The following is a 19,736-nucleotide window of genomic DNA, read 5'->3' as shown; positions in this document are numbered from 1 at the left end:
CTGATTGTCTTGATCATTTGAATCAGGTGTGCTGCAGCCGGGAGACCTCTAAAACATCCGGGAGACGGGCCCTCGAGGACCAGGATTGAAGACTCCTGATTTAAGTGGAGCATATTGGTCTTTGGAGTGTTTGTGTGGCGATCTATAAACACTTGACCACAGCTGCCCTGAAGTTGAACATCCCGTGCTCTGAAAGGAATCACAGCATCTACAGAAGTCAGCAGTACCTCTAAACAAGTTACTTGATTTATTGCTCATGGCTTTAAATAAATAAGTAAATAAATTTACTCATGGCATAGAAACACTTTATTTGAGAAGCACATTGACCTGTATATTTGGATGTAAATATGTGGCAAAAGTTTGGCAGCATAATAACACTCAAAACGTAAGAGCCCTGCCAATAACCCGCAGGCGGAATTTGGAGCGCCATGTGAAGGCCAAGCACGTGGACAGTAGGATCCATTTTTTTTTTAACCAGCTGAATATTGACAGAGGCAATTCAGGAAACTATCCATTGTCCACTGCCACATGTGACCAAATAGATATCTGTAAATACAATCAGCGTCCCCATCTCACATTTGTATGATTATGTTAATATTTTAAATATAAACATTTTAGTGACAATTTACCATGTGATGATAAAAACTGGAATATAGACGAATGATGATGTGTATGTAACAATATTTTCTACCAATTTTATAATAGAAACAAGAATAATAACACATATGTTTATGATCGATTTCTTGGTTACAAGGCAGGTAGATGCGTGTATTAGTTTTCTTTCTTCCTACATTTCAAATAAATACAATGTTTAGCACACTCAGATGATCAGAATGTTATGCGACCTTAGCATTAAGACAATCTGACAGGAAACTAGCATTACCACCAGGCTTACAAACCGAGGAAGTAAATCATTGCACCTGGTCTCACGTCTCATGTAGATGGCTGCACACAGCTTCAATTAAACAGCAGAACTGCCAATGAGACAAAATCATGTATATGCTATACTTACTTTTTAAAAATGTTTTGCTAGCTATGCTACAAAAGTTACAAAGTCCCTGAAAAAGATTCCTTATTTATTATCTGCGATGCTTTTACCAAAACACATTTACATTGTTTTGATTTGATTCTGTTTGTGTAAGTATGTGTCAGTGGGTCTAAGGCACTTTAATGCGAGTCCAAAAAATGATTGTGTTATGTTTGTCTGTGCGCACTTTCTAAAACACCGGCTGTCATTTTCAAAGACTGATGACGCTGAAAGTCTGAGCTGCTTCTCAACACCCTCATGAAGCATCAATTCAACACATGCAATGAGATATTAGGTCGTAATCTTAACAATAATTCAAAGCGGCAAAGTGGAAAATTAATGTTAGAGCAATATGCTTCCAGGCAGAAAATATATATGGCATTGTAAAGGAGATGTAGAAAAAATAATTAAGCCATCAGTCATTGTGTGGGATGAAGAGCTACAAATTCTCTGCTCCGTGGAAATGTTAAAACATGAGTTTTATCACATTTTATTATTTTCAATATTCACTACCTGATCTGCGTTATCCATATGTGCCGTTGCCCCCAGATAGTATGACATTTCCTTCTTTAAAATACTGTTTCATATAAAACGCAAAAGAACTTTGAAATTGAATGGGACTGCTGAAAGTTGAGAAAAAATGTAGAAAAGAACTTAAGATCGAGGGATTCAAGTTATTAAGATGTTCAATTATTTTTAGGATGAATATGGACAAGCACGAACATATGATGAGAAAGAAGATGGAAGAAACACTTTTGGGAACCATTAAATTGAAAAGTTGTAAAGAAAGAGGATGTAAAACATATCAAGTCAGTAATGATTAGGAGAGTCTCAGGATGATGAAGAATGGTATGGCATTTGGTTCTGTGGCTTGTGATGATCAAAAAAATAAGAGAGAAAAAAAAACTGAACAGTGGCGCTACTGGTACTGATTTCGAGAGGTGTAGATAATGTGCAGACCTTTAAAAATTGCAGATGGATGGGGATCACATTAAGAATATTTGAGTAGTGGAAGCCAGGCTAAGGAACAAATAATAATTTGTCATGGAGAAACTACTTTCATGTAATTTTATTGGAAAAGTACAGCATAAGCAAGAAAGAGCTGCACTGAATATTTAGGGATATAGAAAAAACATTTGAAAAGGTTTAAAACTACGAAGTGTGTAATGTAATCCTATGTAGTAGAACGTCTAGAGCATAGGTGTCGAACTCCAGTCCTCGAGGGCCGGCATCCTGCATGTTTTCCGGTTTTCTTTCCCCAACACACCTGATTCAAATGATTAGCTCATTAGCAAGCTCTGCAGGAGCTTGAAAATGATCCCAATCATTTGAATCAGGTGTTTTTGAGGGAAAAGTTTGAAAACATGTAGGATATCGGCCATCGAGGACTGGAGTTCGACACCTGTGGTCTAGAGTGACAATTACAATTTGTCGTGAGAACAAGGAATTACAGTAATCCCTTGTTTTTCACCCCCGCGATAAGTGAAAAACCGCAAAGTAGCATCTCCCCCCCTGGAACTTTACAAGCATGTGTGTTGTGGCTACGAGAAATTTTTAAATGTGAAAAGTATTTATACTTTACATATTTAAGACAAATATTACTGCAGTACACATATGTACTTAGACCTTAAATTATTAAACCTTATACAGTAACTGTACTGTTGTGCCTTCCTGTTGCCATTCCTTTGGCTGTAGTCTCACAAACTATCTATATTAGCAGCGCCCGGAAGTCTAATTTGAGCGAAGCTTGTAGCTGACCACACTTGATAACAATTAGATTTTACACTTGAAATTCCAATTTATTTCAACAGAAATCTAGTTGAGAGATTTACAATGCTCTGCTACAGCATTGTTGTCCTCTCTCCCTTTGCTCCTCGCAGCGTGTGTAAGTTTCATGAGGCAGACGGGCACTCCTCTCTCGGTCTTACTTTGTATCTACCTAAAAAGCGTGTTTGAGTTTCATGAGGGAGACTGGCACTCCTACGAGACGCGTAATTGGCTCCCGGCGCGACCATCAACCAATGAGGGCCAGAGTTGTAATCAACCCCAATTCCTGCCATCATTGGTCAATGGTCGCACCGGAAGCCAATCATGCGATTCACTGAAGACACAATGGAGGAGGCACAAGGTAGCGAGAGATCACTGTACTTGTTGCAGTGACACCATCATGGGAGAAGATAAAGAAGATGAGCATTGTTGTCATTTTTAAATATTCTGTTAAAGTGTACAAAGTGGTCTGTGCTTGTGTTTGAGTATTTTCTCACCCAATGTAAAAGCATCTGTGGTGACTGCAGACTTTTAAATCATACTTCTAAACGCGTTAAGGACTTACCTGGTCTGTGCTCGGAGTATCTGCAATGTCATTCATACTCCTACTCTGAGCGTGACCTGCTGGGTGACACCAACGACAACAACTTAATTATCTGCTTAATGTTTTTATTAAATTCTCTTTTACAGGTAAGTATAACATAGTGATGAAAAAAGCATTCAAACCCAGCGATACCGCGAAGGCCTGAGCTCAGATTCAAAACCCTCTGCAGCACATCAAACTAAAATAAAAAAATCCATAAACCAAATTATTTGTATAGAGGTTCATGCATGCAGATGGGCTAACGGATACTGGCATGGACAAAACTAACAACTCCCATATGGGGCATGCAAAGAAAGCATATAATATGCTCACAGCCGGAATTAGGTCTGTTGTAGTAGTCTATTACAACATATTAGTGAGGGAGCTTCTCTGTCTATGCTCTTGGTTAATTAAGCTGTCTCTCCTGCAAGTGGAGCTCAATTCTGCCTGATATGAGCATAATGTACCCTTAATGTAAGTGTACAACTCAGTTGGCCTGTTAATGTGTCAGGAGTGTGACATGTAATGTACTCTTGGACAACTTCTGTTGTGAAATTAATTAGGATGAAATTCAGACTTGCTTGCACACTGTAAAACCCCACAAAAAGAAAGTTTGCTTAAAAGTCTGCAAAATGTCAGGTACGAGCACAAATCTCGCGAGACGCGACTTCACGTCTTTGCATGAATCTTTCCTTTAGATTCGTGGATCTGATCCTTTGCATTTGAAGATCTGAGCCTTTGGATTTGAGTTGAACATGCAAATTGAGCTGACGTCACGCCAAGCTACCAGGTAAAGTCAGTCGATCTGCGAATCATCAACACGCATATGTCTTTTTGACCGTGATCTTACTCCGTACATCTACAGGTGATTGTTTGTGAATGTCTAATTTATTCGTAATTTATTATATGAAATTGGACTGACAGGCTTATGACCTGTGACTCCAAATCCATATATTGTTTGAAAAACGTAAACACAAAACACATTAAAAATGGGTCCATCAAAATGTTATTCTAAGCAATTACCGACCATATAACCACAAAAATAAATAATTAACACTATAAAAATATTTTTTGTATTCAATCTATTTCATAATAGGATTGCACTTCAGCGTGTGTGCATCAAGACAAAGTCAGTGTTTATTTCTCCCAGCAGAGATCATTAGCTGTTACAGAAGCTGCCCGAAATGGCGTTGTCTGACAATTTTTTCTGCTTTACGCATTCGTGGCACGAATGACTCGCAGATCGACTGACTTTGCCTGGTGACTTGGCGTGATGTCATTTCAATTTGCATAGTCATCTCATACAAAGGCTCATGGCCACGAATGCAAAGGATCAGATCAACAAATCCAAAGGAGAGATTCATGCAAAGACGTCCAGTCGTGTCTCACGAGAGACGTGCTCATACAAATGGTGCAACACGGATGTCTTGCGAGAGTCGTAATCATATACGAATGGCGAAACATGCATCTGTCTTTTTGACACCGATCTTACTCCATTGTCAGGCATGTGAGAGATAATCTATAATATAGTATAGTCGACTCTATAATACTTGGAAAACTGTAGCAGATCATTGTGAACTAAGTCATAAGCAAACACTCACGCAGGCGGCCATAGCTGCCAGACTGCTGTTTGATTCTTAGGTCCTCTGTGGATCGGTTGTAGTTGGGCACCGGCACCGGGCCCGGTGCTCCTCTGGGCCCCACTGGGCGAGCTGACATGCAAAAGACACAAACGAAAAATGAGCTCCGGTTTGATGCTCCGTGGCACGTCTAGTAACTTGCACCCGGGATACCGTGCGGAAAATTGATAACTAGCATGTTATCACAAGTTAATAGACTCGCTGGAGATATGTAACGCACAGCAATTAACAGTTTTGTTTTTCATTTGCTTTATTTTTCAGTCAAGCGGTAACTGCAGTACTCACAGGTGGCTGAGCTAGACTTTCCCATGTCAGCTAGAGAGCGATGGATTGGTTTCTTAGTCTGGTGTCGATGTTTCCTCAGTAAAACAAAACTGATCTTCTCTCGCAGCTCAGGTAAGATCATTCCTTCCTCTATCTGTCGCTCAATTATGTCATCTAGAAAAACGGACACAACCAGACATTAAGTTAGAATAAAAGCAGGCAAACTTTGTTTGACTATGCAAGATAAATATACACACATATAGAAAATATGATAAAAGTGTGGACGTTAAGCTGCGATAGCAATACTTTTGGGAGTCACAGAAAAGCAAATTTTCCAAGGACCAAATTTAAACCATTTTGGTCATCCATTGCTGTTCTCAATAATTCCATATTTCATGTACATGGTCATCTTTGTATTTTCTTTATTTGGAAAGCCTTTACTTTGTCTTTTCCTCACTAAACAAAGTGGACAGTCTTACAAATGTATCCATTGCTAAATAAATAGCAACTCAAATTTAAATTTAATTTATAACGCACATTTAAAAAGACCATCATCAACCAATGGGCTGTACAATGAAATAACAGTGCAAATAGAAAAATAAAGCACCTAAAGACACAAAAAACAAAAGGTCAAGCTCTTTGATGATGGCTTGGATTTTACGGGTCTATTTGACAAATTTCAAAATTATTTCTTATTTAAAAATATATTAAACTAGTTGACTAGACTGCTTTATTAATGAGTCGTAAATACATTCACAATGCAATATAAAATAAAATGAAATTAACAGAAATATACATATTTCTATTAATAACCCAAATTATTTCACGCACCCCCTGCTGTCAGGCCAAGGATCCCCGGGGGTCCGCGTACCCCACTTTGAGAACCTCTGTTTTAGACCACTTCAATTTAAATGAGCTGAAATGAAGTTGACGTAGTGCCCCGTGTTATTGTCAGCCAGACTTAAAGGCTAGAAATTAGTGTAGGTATTCCATCTGAAGTAGCCAAAAAAAGACAGGAACCATCATTTATATCTCACATATGTGAAATGTCTTTCCAGCACAGATGACTGAAGAACAGAACCAAATGTGCATCTTATTAGGGATACAATCACAAAATAAATATATCTTGCTCAAACAGCTCCTGCATTTTTTTTTACATCACAAAACAATACAGTTTATTTAGATTCATGTTCTGAAAGAGGAGTCCAGAACCCACTAAACTTCCAACTTTTCAATGGAATGAAAATACATTATTACTACTATAAATGTAGTACATTTAGACAAAAATGTCTGAAGTGATTGCTGCACTCCTTTCCGCTCAGAGGTATCAAAGCGCTTGATTAGAAGTGAAAAGAAAGGAGACCGTTCGTTCGGCTGTGTCCACACCCACATCAGCACAAAGTGCCCTTTTATGAAGGCACTTTTCCATCACATGTTCCAGAATAGCGCGGCACCATATCACCACAGATGGAGTGGGACCAACTGAAATCTTAGGGTATTCTCAACATTCTCAGCCATAGAGTCAGCGTTAGCTGCCACCTTCTGCCAAAGCATAACATACAGGATATACTTTAACCATAAGGGGCAGCTATACCAAGGAATTGTGCAAACCAGTAAAACTGGAGCGAAGAGATAGCATCATTTCAAAAAGCAGGTGGAGCTGTTGAAATGCGGCTATTGAATTAACACATGGATGAATGAATACATGTATTCTTTCTCTCCTAAGCACTCTTGCTAGCGTAATGTCAGTTAATGAGGAAAACTCATGTCCATGAACTTCAAAATTTGAAATATGAAGGCATTAGCTGTCCATGGGAAGCTCCGAGCTCCACAGTAACCTACTGATGATATCACGGATATATAGTAATAGCCATGACTCTGGCAAAAAGCATTGATTGCTATTTACAAGCAAATCCTGCTTCAGAGTATCTTGTAAGCGGTGCATGGGGAAATTGCGGCTTGTGAAGCTGAAATTATAAATGCTGCTCCATGGATTGAGCAACTGGTCAATATATTGACCACTACATTCAACTGTCTGCGGCTTCTGTTTTGCCTGTGTGAGTTTTACTGAGCCAGTTTGACACATGTCAGCATGCCCAATTTTGAAAGAGGATTGCCATTGCATGAATGTTTTAATAAAATGTGCTGATTGTAGGTTGCGCAGCACAGCAAAATAAATTCACTGTCAGCAGAATCTTAACTCGGGTTATTGGACAAACAATAAACAATGTCCCTGACCCCAAGAAAGTTTTATGCTATTGCCCGCACCACTCGACTCGACTGCCCAAGTCCTCTGATTCTGATCTTCACAATGACCTCATGGTGCCGTGTCCCCTTCACAATACACAGCAATTTTACCTTACGCCTTGTGGGCTACATAATAGAGCAAAATAAGTGAGCCAAAGGGAATCGTCAAACAAGCACAATTTGAAATTATTGTCAATACCCCGCATCACATTCTTAAATGTGTAATAAAATACATAATGCACAAAAATATTAATGAGTAAGAAGAACAAACCCTTTTTGTTGGACTGCTATGCTACTGATTTTTTTTTTTTTTTTTTTACTGTGGTTTGCTGCTGGTGTAATTTGAAGGCTATTGCACTCAGCAATATTCTACCTTTAAAATCAATACATCAACATGTGGTACTGATTTTTCAAATTTTATCTTCTTTCATACAGTTTTGTGCAATGTAGGGTAAAGGGTCTTTCCAATTATAAAAATATACTAGAAAATGTGCAATTCCTGAAGAAATTGCGTGCGAAGGCGTAAGCGCTGAAGGGAGAGTCGTTGAATGGTGAAATGACGTTGAATGTTTGAATGGGTTGAATCTGTGAAGAAATGTTGCAAATATTACAAAGTTGGAACGGTTTAAATAGGCCAAATAATGTCAAAGATACAAGGGAAAAACTGAAAAAAAAAAAAGGAAATTGTGTGGGTATTCAATTTGCAAAAACAAATTAATTAGTCAAATGAATTGTATGAACAATCAATATAAAAAGTACAAACGGATTGAAAGGGCAAACTAATGTAAAATATACAGGGGAAAAACTGAAAAAAGTGGAAATGTGTGGGTATTCGATTTGCAAAAACATAAATTAACTAGAAAATGTGCAATTCCTGAAGAAATTGCGTGTGAAGGCAAAAACGCTGAAGGGAGAGGCATTGAATGCTGGAATATTTAAATGGCTTGAATGTGTGAAGTTTTCTGAATATTTCAAAGTTGGAATGGTTTGAATAGGCCAAATAATGTAGAAGATACAAGGAAAATACTGAAAAAAGTGAAGTTGTGGGAACATTTTGAATTGTGGGACGGGAAAAAAATATACACCCATGGAATGGCAGGAATCGGGGGAATCAATTAAAGTTGGAACGTGGTGAAAACAGTGGGAATGAATGAGGAATTATGGGTAATAATATTAAAATAATTGCACATTATTGGAATGTGTGAATCTTAATAATGATGAAAATGTGAAAGGAATTAATTGAATGATGTATATGTGAAATGGGGAAGCTTCAAATGTGAAACATATGCCATTGGGAATGAATTATGACTTGAAAAATCTAAAATAATGGGAAAATGTTAATATTTAGGACTTATTGGAATGATGGAAATGGTCTCTAAGACGAAATGAATGAGTTAAATGTTGTGAATGTGTAATAGGAAAGCTCAAAATGTAAAATGTTAAATCTCTCATCGGAAATGAATATTGGAATATTGACGTGAAAATATAGAATTATGGTAAATACTCAAATGTATGAATTATTGGAATTATGGGAATGATCCATGAGGTGAGATGAAAGATTTAAATATAATGAATGTGAAATGGGAACGCTCAAAATGTGAAACATTAACTCTCCCATTGGAAATGAATGGGGAATCCTCCCATTGAAAATGAATTGTGAAATATTAAAGGTTGAAAAATATGGAATTATAGGGAAATATTGGAACGTTTGAATTACTGGAATGATGGGAATGATCCCTACTGTGAGATGAATGAGCTAAAAAGTGAAAATATGAACGGTGAAAATTGTAAAATTTAAATGTATAATCACCCAATATTAAGTCAATGGGATTTTTGGTGTGGAAAACAGGACATTGTGGTAAATCAGTAAATATTTGGAATTAGAAAAATGGAAGCAGTCATCGCACGATTAATTGGAATAATATGGAACCGGAACGGTGTGAATCAGATGCACTGGGAATGAGTTGAAACGCATCAAAAAACGGGCGGAATAAAAAAAGAGGAATAATAAGGCTTTCGCCTTCACACGATACGTGAAAGGAAGTGAATGATAATGGAAAGAATAATCTTTAACATATAAATTTGGAACGTGTGAATAGGCCAAATAATGTAGATGATACAAGGGAAAAACTGAAAATAGTGGAAATCATGTGGGTATTTAAATAGCAAAAACATGAATAAATAGGTAAAAGGAAGTATATGGCAGTGGGAAAACAGTCTTTAACATATAAGGTTTGAACGGTGTGAATAGGTCAAATAGTAAAAACTGAAAAAAGTGGAAATTGTGTGGGTATTCGAATGGCGAAAATGTCAATCAATAGGTGAAAGAGAGTGTATGCCAGTGGAAGGAACAATTTTTAATAAATAAAGTTAGAATCATTTGAATAATGAATAATTGAATAATTTGAAAAATGATAAATATTTGGAATGAGAAAAATGGAAGCACGATATTGAAATAATATGAAATTGGAACGGTGTGAATTGAATGAACTGGGAATGAGTTGAAACACGTCAAAAAACTGGCGGAATAAAAAAGAACAATCACATACGTGTGACATACAAAGGCTTTCACCTTCACATAATAACTAAAGCAGTCGATAAGATGCCTCAAACAGATTAGTTCTATCGTAACGAGTGGTTGTCAGTGTTGAGAGTAATGCATTTCAAAACTAATGTAATTGTTCTAATACATTACTCTTTGCTGTAATGCGGTTCCTGACACCATGCAAGTAATAAAAAGCTCACCAACTATTTGGGGCAAAGAATAGCCATCCAGGTCCAAAAGAATGGTTCCTGTCTGAAGACACGTCCTGAGCTCAAACAAACTGTGCAAAGACAACGTGGACACATGCGGTTTGCTCCACCTCTCGCCTCCCTCCTCTACTTTCTCCTCAAACTTCACCCATCTGAAAGCAGACAGAAAAGACACAGAATGAATTTCAATATGAGGAACACAATGAGACACAGTTGGCAGTGAATGTGAAATCGAGTGAGTGAAACTTCGGCTGAGTTCTGAAGAATCTGCCCAGTGTGTGCCCTGTGTCGCACCTTTGAAGAACTTTCCAGAGCTCAACAAGGTGTAAAAAAAAAAAAAAAGTCTGTCTCCCTTTAAGTACTGTTATCATCACTATGCAGCCCTGTATTGATTTGAACTCAGCTCAATAATATGAAATAATTGGCTCCATTGACTAAAATGTATCCAGATGCAATGACTTTATGATGTTTTCATTCCTATCATTAAAAGCATAACTATGCAATTTGCTGTGATTCATCACTTTTATATAAAATCTGACAAGTATTTCCCATTTTAGTGTTTAGTTGGTGGGAGGGTAGTGAGTAAGCACATCTGCTTTATTGTTGAGACTCATGTTTGAATCCTGGTGCAGGGTTTTCCGTACAAGTTGTGTGTGTTTTTAAGGGTACGAAAGCATCCTTACACTTTCAAATCACATGCATGTCTGGTTTATCGATGGCTCAAAATTGCCCGTAGGTGTAAATATGAGTGTGAATAGTTGTTTGTTTACATAGTCCATGTGATTGACGGTTCACCTTTCACACAAGTCAGCTGGGGTAGATTCCTGCTAAACCACAACTCTAAGGCGGTCAAACTATATAGAAAAGAGATGAGTGAATATTCAACCTACTAAAACCAAATCATAAAACCTATACATAGAAAACCTAAAACACAGATAATACCAGAATTTTACCCTAAAATTAAGGCTGTGTCCTATACACAGGTGCGTCCTATATTTGGGGTAATTTGTACCTTGACTTTGTAGTGGATCCTCTTGAATATAGGTTGAAAAATTGTTTGCAGGACATTGCATTCTGTTTTAATTTACATTTTAGGCAACAGAGCAATATCATTGGAACTGAGGTTGAGAGATTGATGTAGAATAAGTGTGTATTATGGTATTAGTGACAGAGTCCACCTTGCAGACTCCTTCCACTCCAATTCATCCCCTTCACGCTGTAGTGTGTCCATTTCAGTGAAGAGTGTGGGCGTAGGCATGTCATCATCCTCACTCAGGATGTAGCGTAGCCGCTCAGCAGCTGGCGACACTTGATGGAACAAGAAAAGGAAGGAGCACTTATTAGGCTTTCTTGTTTGTTATGTTTGCGGAAACGGGCAAAGCATGGAATAAGGACGGTTACAGGAAAAGGGCTTTCTGAAAAAAAAAATAAAAAAGATAACGTATGAATTAAAATCTCTCATTTGTCCATAGCTGTGAATATGAAAGAAAATTTGCCATTATGTTCTGTGACCATCTGAAGGCATGGGCTTTAGCTAGCCCATAACCCTAAAAGATGTTAGAAAATTGATGGATGGAAGGATGGATGGATGGATGGATGGATGGATGGATGGATGGATGGATGGATGGATAGGTTGGTAATCAATATTGTAAATCTTAATGAAAAAGATTAGGCATATGCTAGAGGTGTCTGATTTGGTGCTGAGCCAAACGTTATTGTTCGGCATCGAAAGAAAACGGAAGAAGTCATGATTACCACTGTGACAAATGGCTTTTACCCTTTTGCTGTTTGGCAGGCAACTGCTGTCAACCAATGAGACATTAATGACCACCTCAAAAACTGTTTAGGATTACAACTTGTTTCTATGGGACGCTCTGCCTGCTACTGAAAATACAAAGCAGTCTCGAGGGTCCCACATATTTGTGCATATGCAAACATATTCCTTATATAATGGAACCTCAGTTGAGCAATCATCAAAACATTTTTATGCTATTCATCAATGCAGTTGTCTTGGTATACAGTAATCCCTTGATTTTAATGGGAACTGAAACCCTCCCGCGATAAGTGAAAAACCCGAGTAGCATCACCCCCTCCATGGAATTTTCATGCTTGTGTATGTGGGTATCTGAATTTTTGTTAAATGCGAAAAGTATTTTTAATTTGCTTATTTAAGAGGAGGATGTGGCCTGAGTAGACAGGTTTAGAATAAACAATATTCTTATGACATCTCCAAATGTGTATTTATCTTGTATTGACTGAGTGCCCTGTGTGCCCTGCAATCAGGGTGTCCCCTGCCTACTGCCCGAAGCCAGCTGGGATATCCTACAGCAAGCCTGCGACCCCTGTGGGGATAAGCGACTCTAGAAAATGGATGGATGATGCAAATGTTGTAGTCTGATGACTTTCAATAAAAGCTCAGGTATGGGACAAAATTGCAGAGATCTGTTCTTGGGTGTCCATGTCTTTGATCTGTCAATTTCTTACTTGTTGTGACTTGTTGTCCCTTAGAAACTTAGGCACGCTCCCATGACACTCACTGTCATTCCGACTTTGTATAACCAAAACATGGAAATGAGAGGGAGTAACAGTACGGTTACTGAATGAGGATTAGTTATTTAAGATATAAGTACCGTATTTTCCGCACTATAAGGCGCACCGGATTATAAGGCGCATCCGCAATTAATGTCATTTTTTAAAGACTTTTTCAATCACAATATAGTAATACTCAAAGTAATAACAATAATAACTCAAATAATAACTCTAAACTATCAATAGCATAAAAACTCAATGTCAATATGACCAACCTTGTTCAACTGTAAACACACAAAAGAAACAGGTAAAGTTTACTTTATCAGTTCATTCCCCATCTACGAATCCCAATCTCAATATTGATCCATAAATAAGGCGCACCATCAGCTTTCCAACATCCGGGGAGTGCCCGTGGCATGCACATTTACAGTTAACACATCTGTCTGGCATTCAGGGACCCTTAACAACCTTTCTCCACAATGTAACTTTTTTTTCTTTTTAAATAAAAAAAAAAAAGAAAATCTGCGACGCATGAGGGCATGATAGGGGAGGCGCGAAGTAGCAAGGGATCACTGTCGCACTCATCCTGAAGGGAAGTTGGTGCTTAGTGCTGACTTCGGATAAAAGGCAGACTACACCTTAGGTCAGTGGCCAGTTAGTCTCAGAGTGAGAAGTGAAAAGTGAAAAATGACAATGTCCATGTAATTTTTAATCACTCTCAAATGAAAAAAACTCATCAGGCAGCGGGTGTTCTGTTTTTTTTTTTTGTTTGTTTGTTTAATTGTGAAATATCTCTTGATTTCATGGCCAGTATGAAATCTCCTGTAGAAATGATCGTGACTGCAGGACCAAAGCACATGTGAGTCACGAGTTACTACAGCATTATGGATATTCAATCACGTGCTTCATGAATGTACTGTGCAACCCAGTCAATGTAGTATTGTATGGATGATGCATAACATGACTTCACCATTAGTGCTATAGGATAACAAGCTATATGTGAGCATATAGGCGGATGTAATTACTGTACATGTGTTGCCTTCTAATGCCATCGGTTATCAATAATATTGATGTGCACTGCTGACAGCTACTCAGGGCTTATTCCACTTGTTATGCTATATTTTCCTTAACTGGTAAGGACAAATAGGAATGCAATTCAAATTATACACAGATTATAAACACTACACTATCATGTATTACATTTTTGCCTATTCTGATGGATCCAATGTATGACCGAATATCGAAACTTAAGATTTAAACAATGGCAAAAAAGCAATCACAATCAATACCAACTCATGCGGGCTAGATTGTTTGTGCAATAAAGATAGGTATGTACTGTAAGTCATAAATACAAAAGAAATTGGTCATGAAACAGCCTTTAAAAACATGATCTAAAACACCATGTGAAATGATGCTGCACTTCTTTTTCTGAGTAATTCAACTTCAATCAGATGCTTGAAGAAGTATGCAAAAAGAAAGTGCCTCAATAAAAAATAGATGAAATACTGTATGTGTACTTAACTTATCGTTTCATGTAAAAAAAGTATGAACACTTTTAACCATGAACATGAAGAGCTTATCACGATGGGCCCTTCCGCACACCCCATAATGCACGAAGTGGATAGTTGACACAAATTTTTTTAAGTCACATTCAGGGTAATACGGCATAATTAAGAACACGCACGAGCACATTTGTAGGTAGCTAAGCGATCTGATTGATAGTGGTCCTTGACTTTCTGCCCATGAACTTACTTGTACGGTTTATGTCTTGTAGACCCTGTTCATGAGAATCCATGAGTCCTTCCTCCATGTCTATTTCCCTATACTGGTCGGGCTCGTGGTGTCTGGGTTGGCTGTAGCGTCGGTCCCTGTCCGTGTTGCTGTTGTCATGACTCGAACGCCTTCGCCTGCGCTTACGCCGATATCCTCGAGGAACGGGTACACCAATGTAGATGGATTGATGATCTGCTGGCAAAGATGATCCCAACGATACATTAAAATATGCATAATTTTATGCATTCGCAGAAAAAAATCAGCCTCAACCTCTCACAGTACGTATGATAGACACGGCATACAGCTCGATGCTTCCAAATAGCCCTATGCAAAATTTGATTATGTTGCCCTCTATTTCTGCCACTAATATTGATTATTGATCTTTCACTGTAGAATTTCCCCCTTGAGGAGTTATAATGAGTATCATAGTTTAAAACAACAATAAATACATGCACATTAGACTGGGCTACAAAAGGATGGAGTTGCCAATGTGGAATAAATACATCTAAAGGTTTATGCAAACACATTTAAACACACTTGCAAATGATTAAAAGTTGACTAGAATGACATTAATAATCAAATATAATTATTATAGTATTTAAAAAAGTCAAATAATGAAAACAATTAGTTATTCTATGAATACCTCGCACCGTTATACCACTAAAAAAAAATATTAAAATAAAAATATAAATAAACCATCTTGATCCAAAGATTCAGGGGCCCTACTCTATTTTGGTTGACTGGCGTTTGTGCAATATGCATGAAAACCAGCGCACCTTCATTTTGATGCCAGCACAAGTCTAGTTTATTGTCTTTAGAGTTTTGTCTGTGCGTTTTGGAAGACATACAGTAGGGATGCCACACGGACTTCACTTGTTCCGTTCCACAATGATGCTCAGTGGTTCAAACACATACGTCTAGAAATATACCAACATGAAGAAAACTCCACCTATGTGCGTTTTGTGCTAGACTTGCCTACTACACAAAAAAACCCATACAGTATTCTAGGCTGTGATTGTATGACAGCGCTGTATTGTATTTAGCCTAAAATATAGCATATATTATGAATTGAATTAGCCATCATGACCAGCACCATGTACGGTATCTCACAGAAAATGATGTTTTTTTTTTTTTATTCAATTTAAAGAAAGTCCTACTGAATTATTATGGTGTTTTGTGATGGAAAATGGTGTAAAAAGGATTTAAATGTATCACAGGCAATTTTAATACAAGTACAGTAGTTTATTTATGCAAGAACATTGGCATTTTTCATTCCACTTTCTCTTCGGTGGAGCAAATTTTTTTGTTATAAAAGCGGGAACATATAATGTACCATATGTCTGTACCGAATAACAATAGCAATCTTTTGTAATTCAGAATTTAGCTAGTACTTTTGACCATGTGCTGCAAAGTAAAAGTAATGACACATTAAATTACCCGGGCAATAGCAAAGATGTTATTGCATAGGTGTAAATAGCTCCCAAACACAAACTCCCTCACAGGGTTATGTAAAGTATAGTAAAAGCACAACAGTCACATCAGTTATCCTGTTCATTTTGAGCCCAGTCACAATTTTCAGATGCGTAGATTATTAAGAAATATATCCTGTGCTTATTTGTCGGCGTGCTCAAAAATATTACACTTACCTTCCTGCTCCTCATATCGTAGGTGTGAGACACCCATCCCCCTGTCTCCGTGCTCCATCCTGGTAATGTCAACATAAAGTGGTAGAGTTCAGAATGTAAGCTTTAAAATGGTTAATTTCAAATTTGCAGTGGCTATGGATATAGGAAATAGAATTTGTCTGGTCAAAACATTTTGGCAGTTTTTCACATTTGTGATTTACCGTTACTTGTAACACATTGACTTTTTGCACGAATTTCATGTATCCTCCAATGGAAGTACAACTGGGAAAACTCTACTTGTTCTTTGTCATTTTATAATGGGCACGTACATATATGAATACGGCAAAGTTAAATTAAGCTTAAAATCTGAGCGATTCACGTTGCGTGTATGACAGTGATGAGGTCCCCAAGGTATCAAAATTCTTTTTTGCAGTTAAACCTGTAGGAGCACAGCCTAACATGTTGCACATGTGTCGCTTCTCTGATTCTCTGTGAGGCACACAATTGCAACAGCAGCTGTGCATCTTGTGCACTGACCTGCATGTTGACCTATGCAGGAGATCAATGAGAAAATAATTAAAAGCCAGGCCATGTCAATGGAAATTTGCATGATTGAAACTAATGTAAGCATAACCTATCACACGAGGATCAAACTCTCACATTGAACGCAACCGGCAGTTTATGGCATCCATGTTTCTATTGGGCAAAGTTTAACTACATTGACCGAATGATAAAATATTTGCTGCTGTCAAGTGGCGGTTCTCGATGGAGGACAACAGGGGTGAGCGCCCCGTAATGTCTGTGCCCCCCAATTTGTAGGCTACTTGGGCCCAGACACTGCTTCTTGTCCTGGCCTTCAGTGCACTCCTTGATGATGGATTATTTCTATACTCATGGATTAACCCAGTCTTTCTCAAATAGTGGGGTGGGTCTCCTGAGCCTTTTAGTTTAAGGCCTTTTGATGCACTTGGTTTATTTTTTTTTTGTTTGTTTTAGACTAAACTGTAAACCCAATGAACACAGTAAGAAATAATGATAGTATAAGGTTACTGATTGAGTTTCCACAAAAGGTGGAAGTAATGCGAATAGTTGAAAACAGGAGTGGCCAAGTCTGGTCCTTGAGAACCACAATCCAGCCTATTTACGATTTTTTTCTGAGAACAGGCTGGATATATACTGTATACAGTGGACCCCCCAGTCTACGACGTCCCTGCCTGTTTATTTCAACTTACGATGTGGACTGCGACGTTATTTTTGTCCCCTCTTTGCGCCATTTCTTTCGCCTTTCAACAAACCCAACATTGCGATTCGTCTGTGTGCGGGACCGCCATGTTAGATGAACCGCGCTCATACATCTATACACGCGTCACCGCTTACGTCACTACAATACTGGTCTGCTATTGGTTGGCGTCACGGTCAAAATGGCTGCATGCTAAAGACTGGATCTCGTCAGAGTGCTTAGATTAACGTATTTATTGTGGATTTTACTGCTTAAATCAAACTTGAATGGGTTAGCCTTGGGTCCCAAGAGTGCTAGTGATGTTAAAGAGAGAAGTAAAAAGATTATATATATGGAAACAAAGTTGTAGATAATCAAGAAATTCGAAGGCTAAGCTAGCCTAGCCAAGGCAAGGCTACCCTCACTATGGAATATGGACATAAGTCACTCAAAGGCAAATAAATCATTTCTAGATTTTTTATTTATGTTATTTAATTGTATGCATGTATATTATATATATACATAGCATCTACTATACTATTTTGATACAAATTTTTAATATGTATATACAATTTTGATTGGTTTGTAAACACATTAGCCATTTAACATAGGTTTGGCTTGCCCGCCATACGAACCGGGGCCCACTGTGTGTGTGTGTGTGTGTATATATATATATATATATATATATATATATATATATATATATATATATATATATATATATATACTGTACATAAAATAAACCCTGTGTCTACATTGGATCAGTATTGCAATATTTGGCTTAAGTATTCTCGTAGTATGTGATCGAATCTGAAATCAATGTTATAGCCCATCCCTAGGCATGGTAAAATCTGGTATTTAAAATGAAAACACAGCAGTAAAACCAAACTATTACATTACACTATCCTAATGCTTTGCATTACTGAAAGTGGCAGTCAAGAGTAATTTGTGAGATGGAGCCAGAAGTATTAAGCAACAACTATAGAAAAACATTAGCTTAATTCAGGAATGCCAGATCAGGCGTTGCTTGCAAAACTCACGCATACTTCCCATAACACAAACAAAATTAAGCATTCTTCAAAAGAAACCAATGATAACTAGAAAATGTGCAATTCCTGAAGAAATAGTGTGTGAAAGCGAAAACACTGAAAGGAGGGCATTGAATGGTGGAATGATGTGTAATGTTTGAATGGCTTGGATCTGTGAAGTATTCTGAGTATTACAAAGTTGGGGCTGTTTGAATAGACCGAATAATGTAGAAGATACAAGAGTAAAGCTGAAAAAAGTGGAACTGTGGGAAATTTTTGAATTGTGATAAGAGGAAAATGGAATTCATGGAATGGCGGAAATCAAAGGATCAATCAATTACTGTAAAGTTGGAACTGTGTAAATTGGATTAGTAATGGCAAAGAAAGAAGGTTACAAAGTTTTGGTGAGAAAAGTTGGAAAGAATCAAGAATTATGGGTAGTAATATTAAAATAGTTATGAATAATTGGAATGTGTGAATATTAGCAACGATGAAAATGTGAAAGGAATAAATTGAATGATGTCTATGTGAAATGGGGAAGTTTCAAATGTAAAATATTAAATATGCCATTGAGAATGAATTATGAATTATTATTGGTGAAAAATATGGAATTATGGGAAAATATCAAGATTTATGAATTATTGTAATGGTGGGAATGATTCATGAGGTGAAATGAAAGAGTTAAATATTATGAATTTGAAATGGGAAAGCTCAAAATGTGACATGTTAAATCTCCCATTGGAAATGAATGGGGAATGCTCCCGTTGAAAATGAACTGTGAAATGTTAAAGGGTGAAAAATTATGGAATTACGCAAAGATATTGACATTATGAATTATGATGGGAACGATCCGTAAGGCGAGATGAATGAGCTAAATATTGAAAATAGGAAATATGAAAGTTTTAAATATGAAACTTTTGAAATAGAAGCAGTTGTCGCACGATTAATTGGAATAATATGAAAATGGAATGGTGTGAATCGGATGAACTGGGAATGAGTTGCAATGCTCCAAAAAAACAGGCAGAATCAAAAAGAAGAATAGCTTATGGTTTTGGCCTTCACACAATAAATGTTACAATGTTCATATATTACTGGGTTGTTGTATTCTCTCTCTTTCTTCTTTTGAGTTTGACACCTGTGGTCTGTAGGTTCAAAATGAAGAGAGACTTAAACACACACTAGCCAAAACTTTGGAAAAACCATTGAATTCAGTGTTTCTACATCAGGCTGAGACTTTCCTACATTGGTTTCATGTGTTTGAGCTGTTTCCATACATTTGA

The 19,736-nt window shown here is 37.4% G+C and overlaps 1 protein-coding gene across 5 annotated transcripts in view; it reads right to left on the bottom strand.

Annotated features, from left to right (window-relative positions):
- Positions 1-19,736, bottom strand: part of slc4a5a (solute carrier family 4 member 5a) — a 66,318-nt gene that overhangs the window by 35,931 nt on the left and 10,651 nt on the right. For 2 of the 5 annotated variants that reach the window (XM_088426426.1, XM_088426700.1), the window contains exons 2-8: positions 16,231-16,289; positions 14,564-14,779; positions 11,461-11,590; positions 10,274-10,434; positions 5,303-5,455; positions 4,979-5,089; positions 3,360-3,418 (exon numbers count right to left, since the gene is read on the bottom strand). In XM_088426426.1, the coding sequence (XP_088282552.1) occupies positions 3,360-3,418; positions 4,979-5,089; positions 5,303-5,455; positions 10,274-10,434; positions 11,461-11,590; positions 14,564-14,779; positions 16,231-16,288 (888 nt within the window). In that variant the 5' untranslated portion in view covers position 16,289. The remainder of the gene's footprint in view (positions 1-3,359; positions 3,419-4,978; positions 5,090-5,302; positions 5,456-10,273; positions 10,435-11,460; positions 11,591-14,563; positions 14,780-16,230; positions 16,290-19,736) is intronic. The other 3 variants (XM_088426510.1, XM_088426594.1, XM_088426673.1) reach the window with 3 other exon arrangements.

Source organism: Hippichthys cyanospilos, chromosome 1 (genome assembly GCF_059441005.1).
Source record: "Hippichthys cyanospilos isolate Australia breed blue-spotted pipefish chromosome 1, RoL_Hcya_1.0, whole genome shotgun sequence".
NCBI classification, from domain to species: domain Eukaryota; kingdom Metazoa; phylum Chordata; class Actinopteri; order Syngnathiformes; family Syngnathidae; genus Hippichthys; species Hippichthys cyanospilos.
The sequence above is the reverse complement of the archived record's forward strand: the minus strand, read 5'-3'. Positions and strand labels throughout refer to the sequence as shown.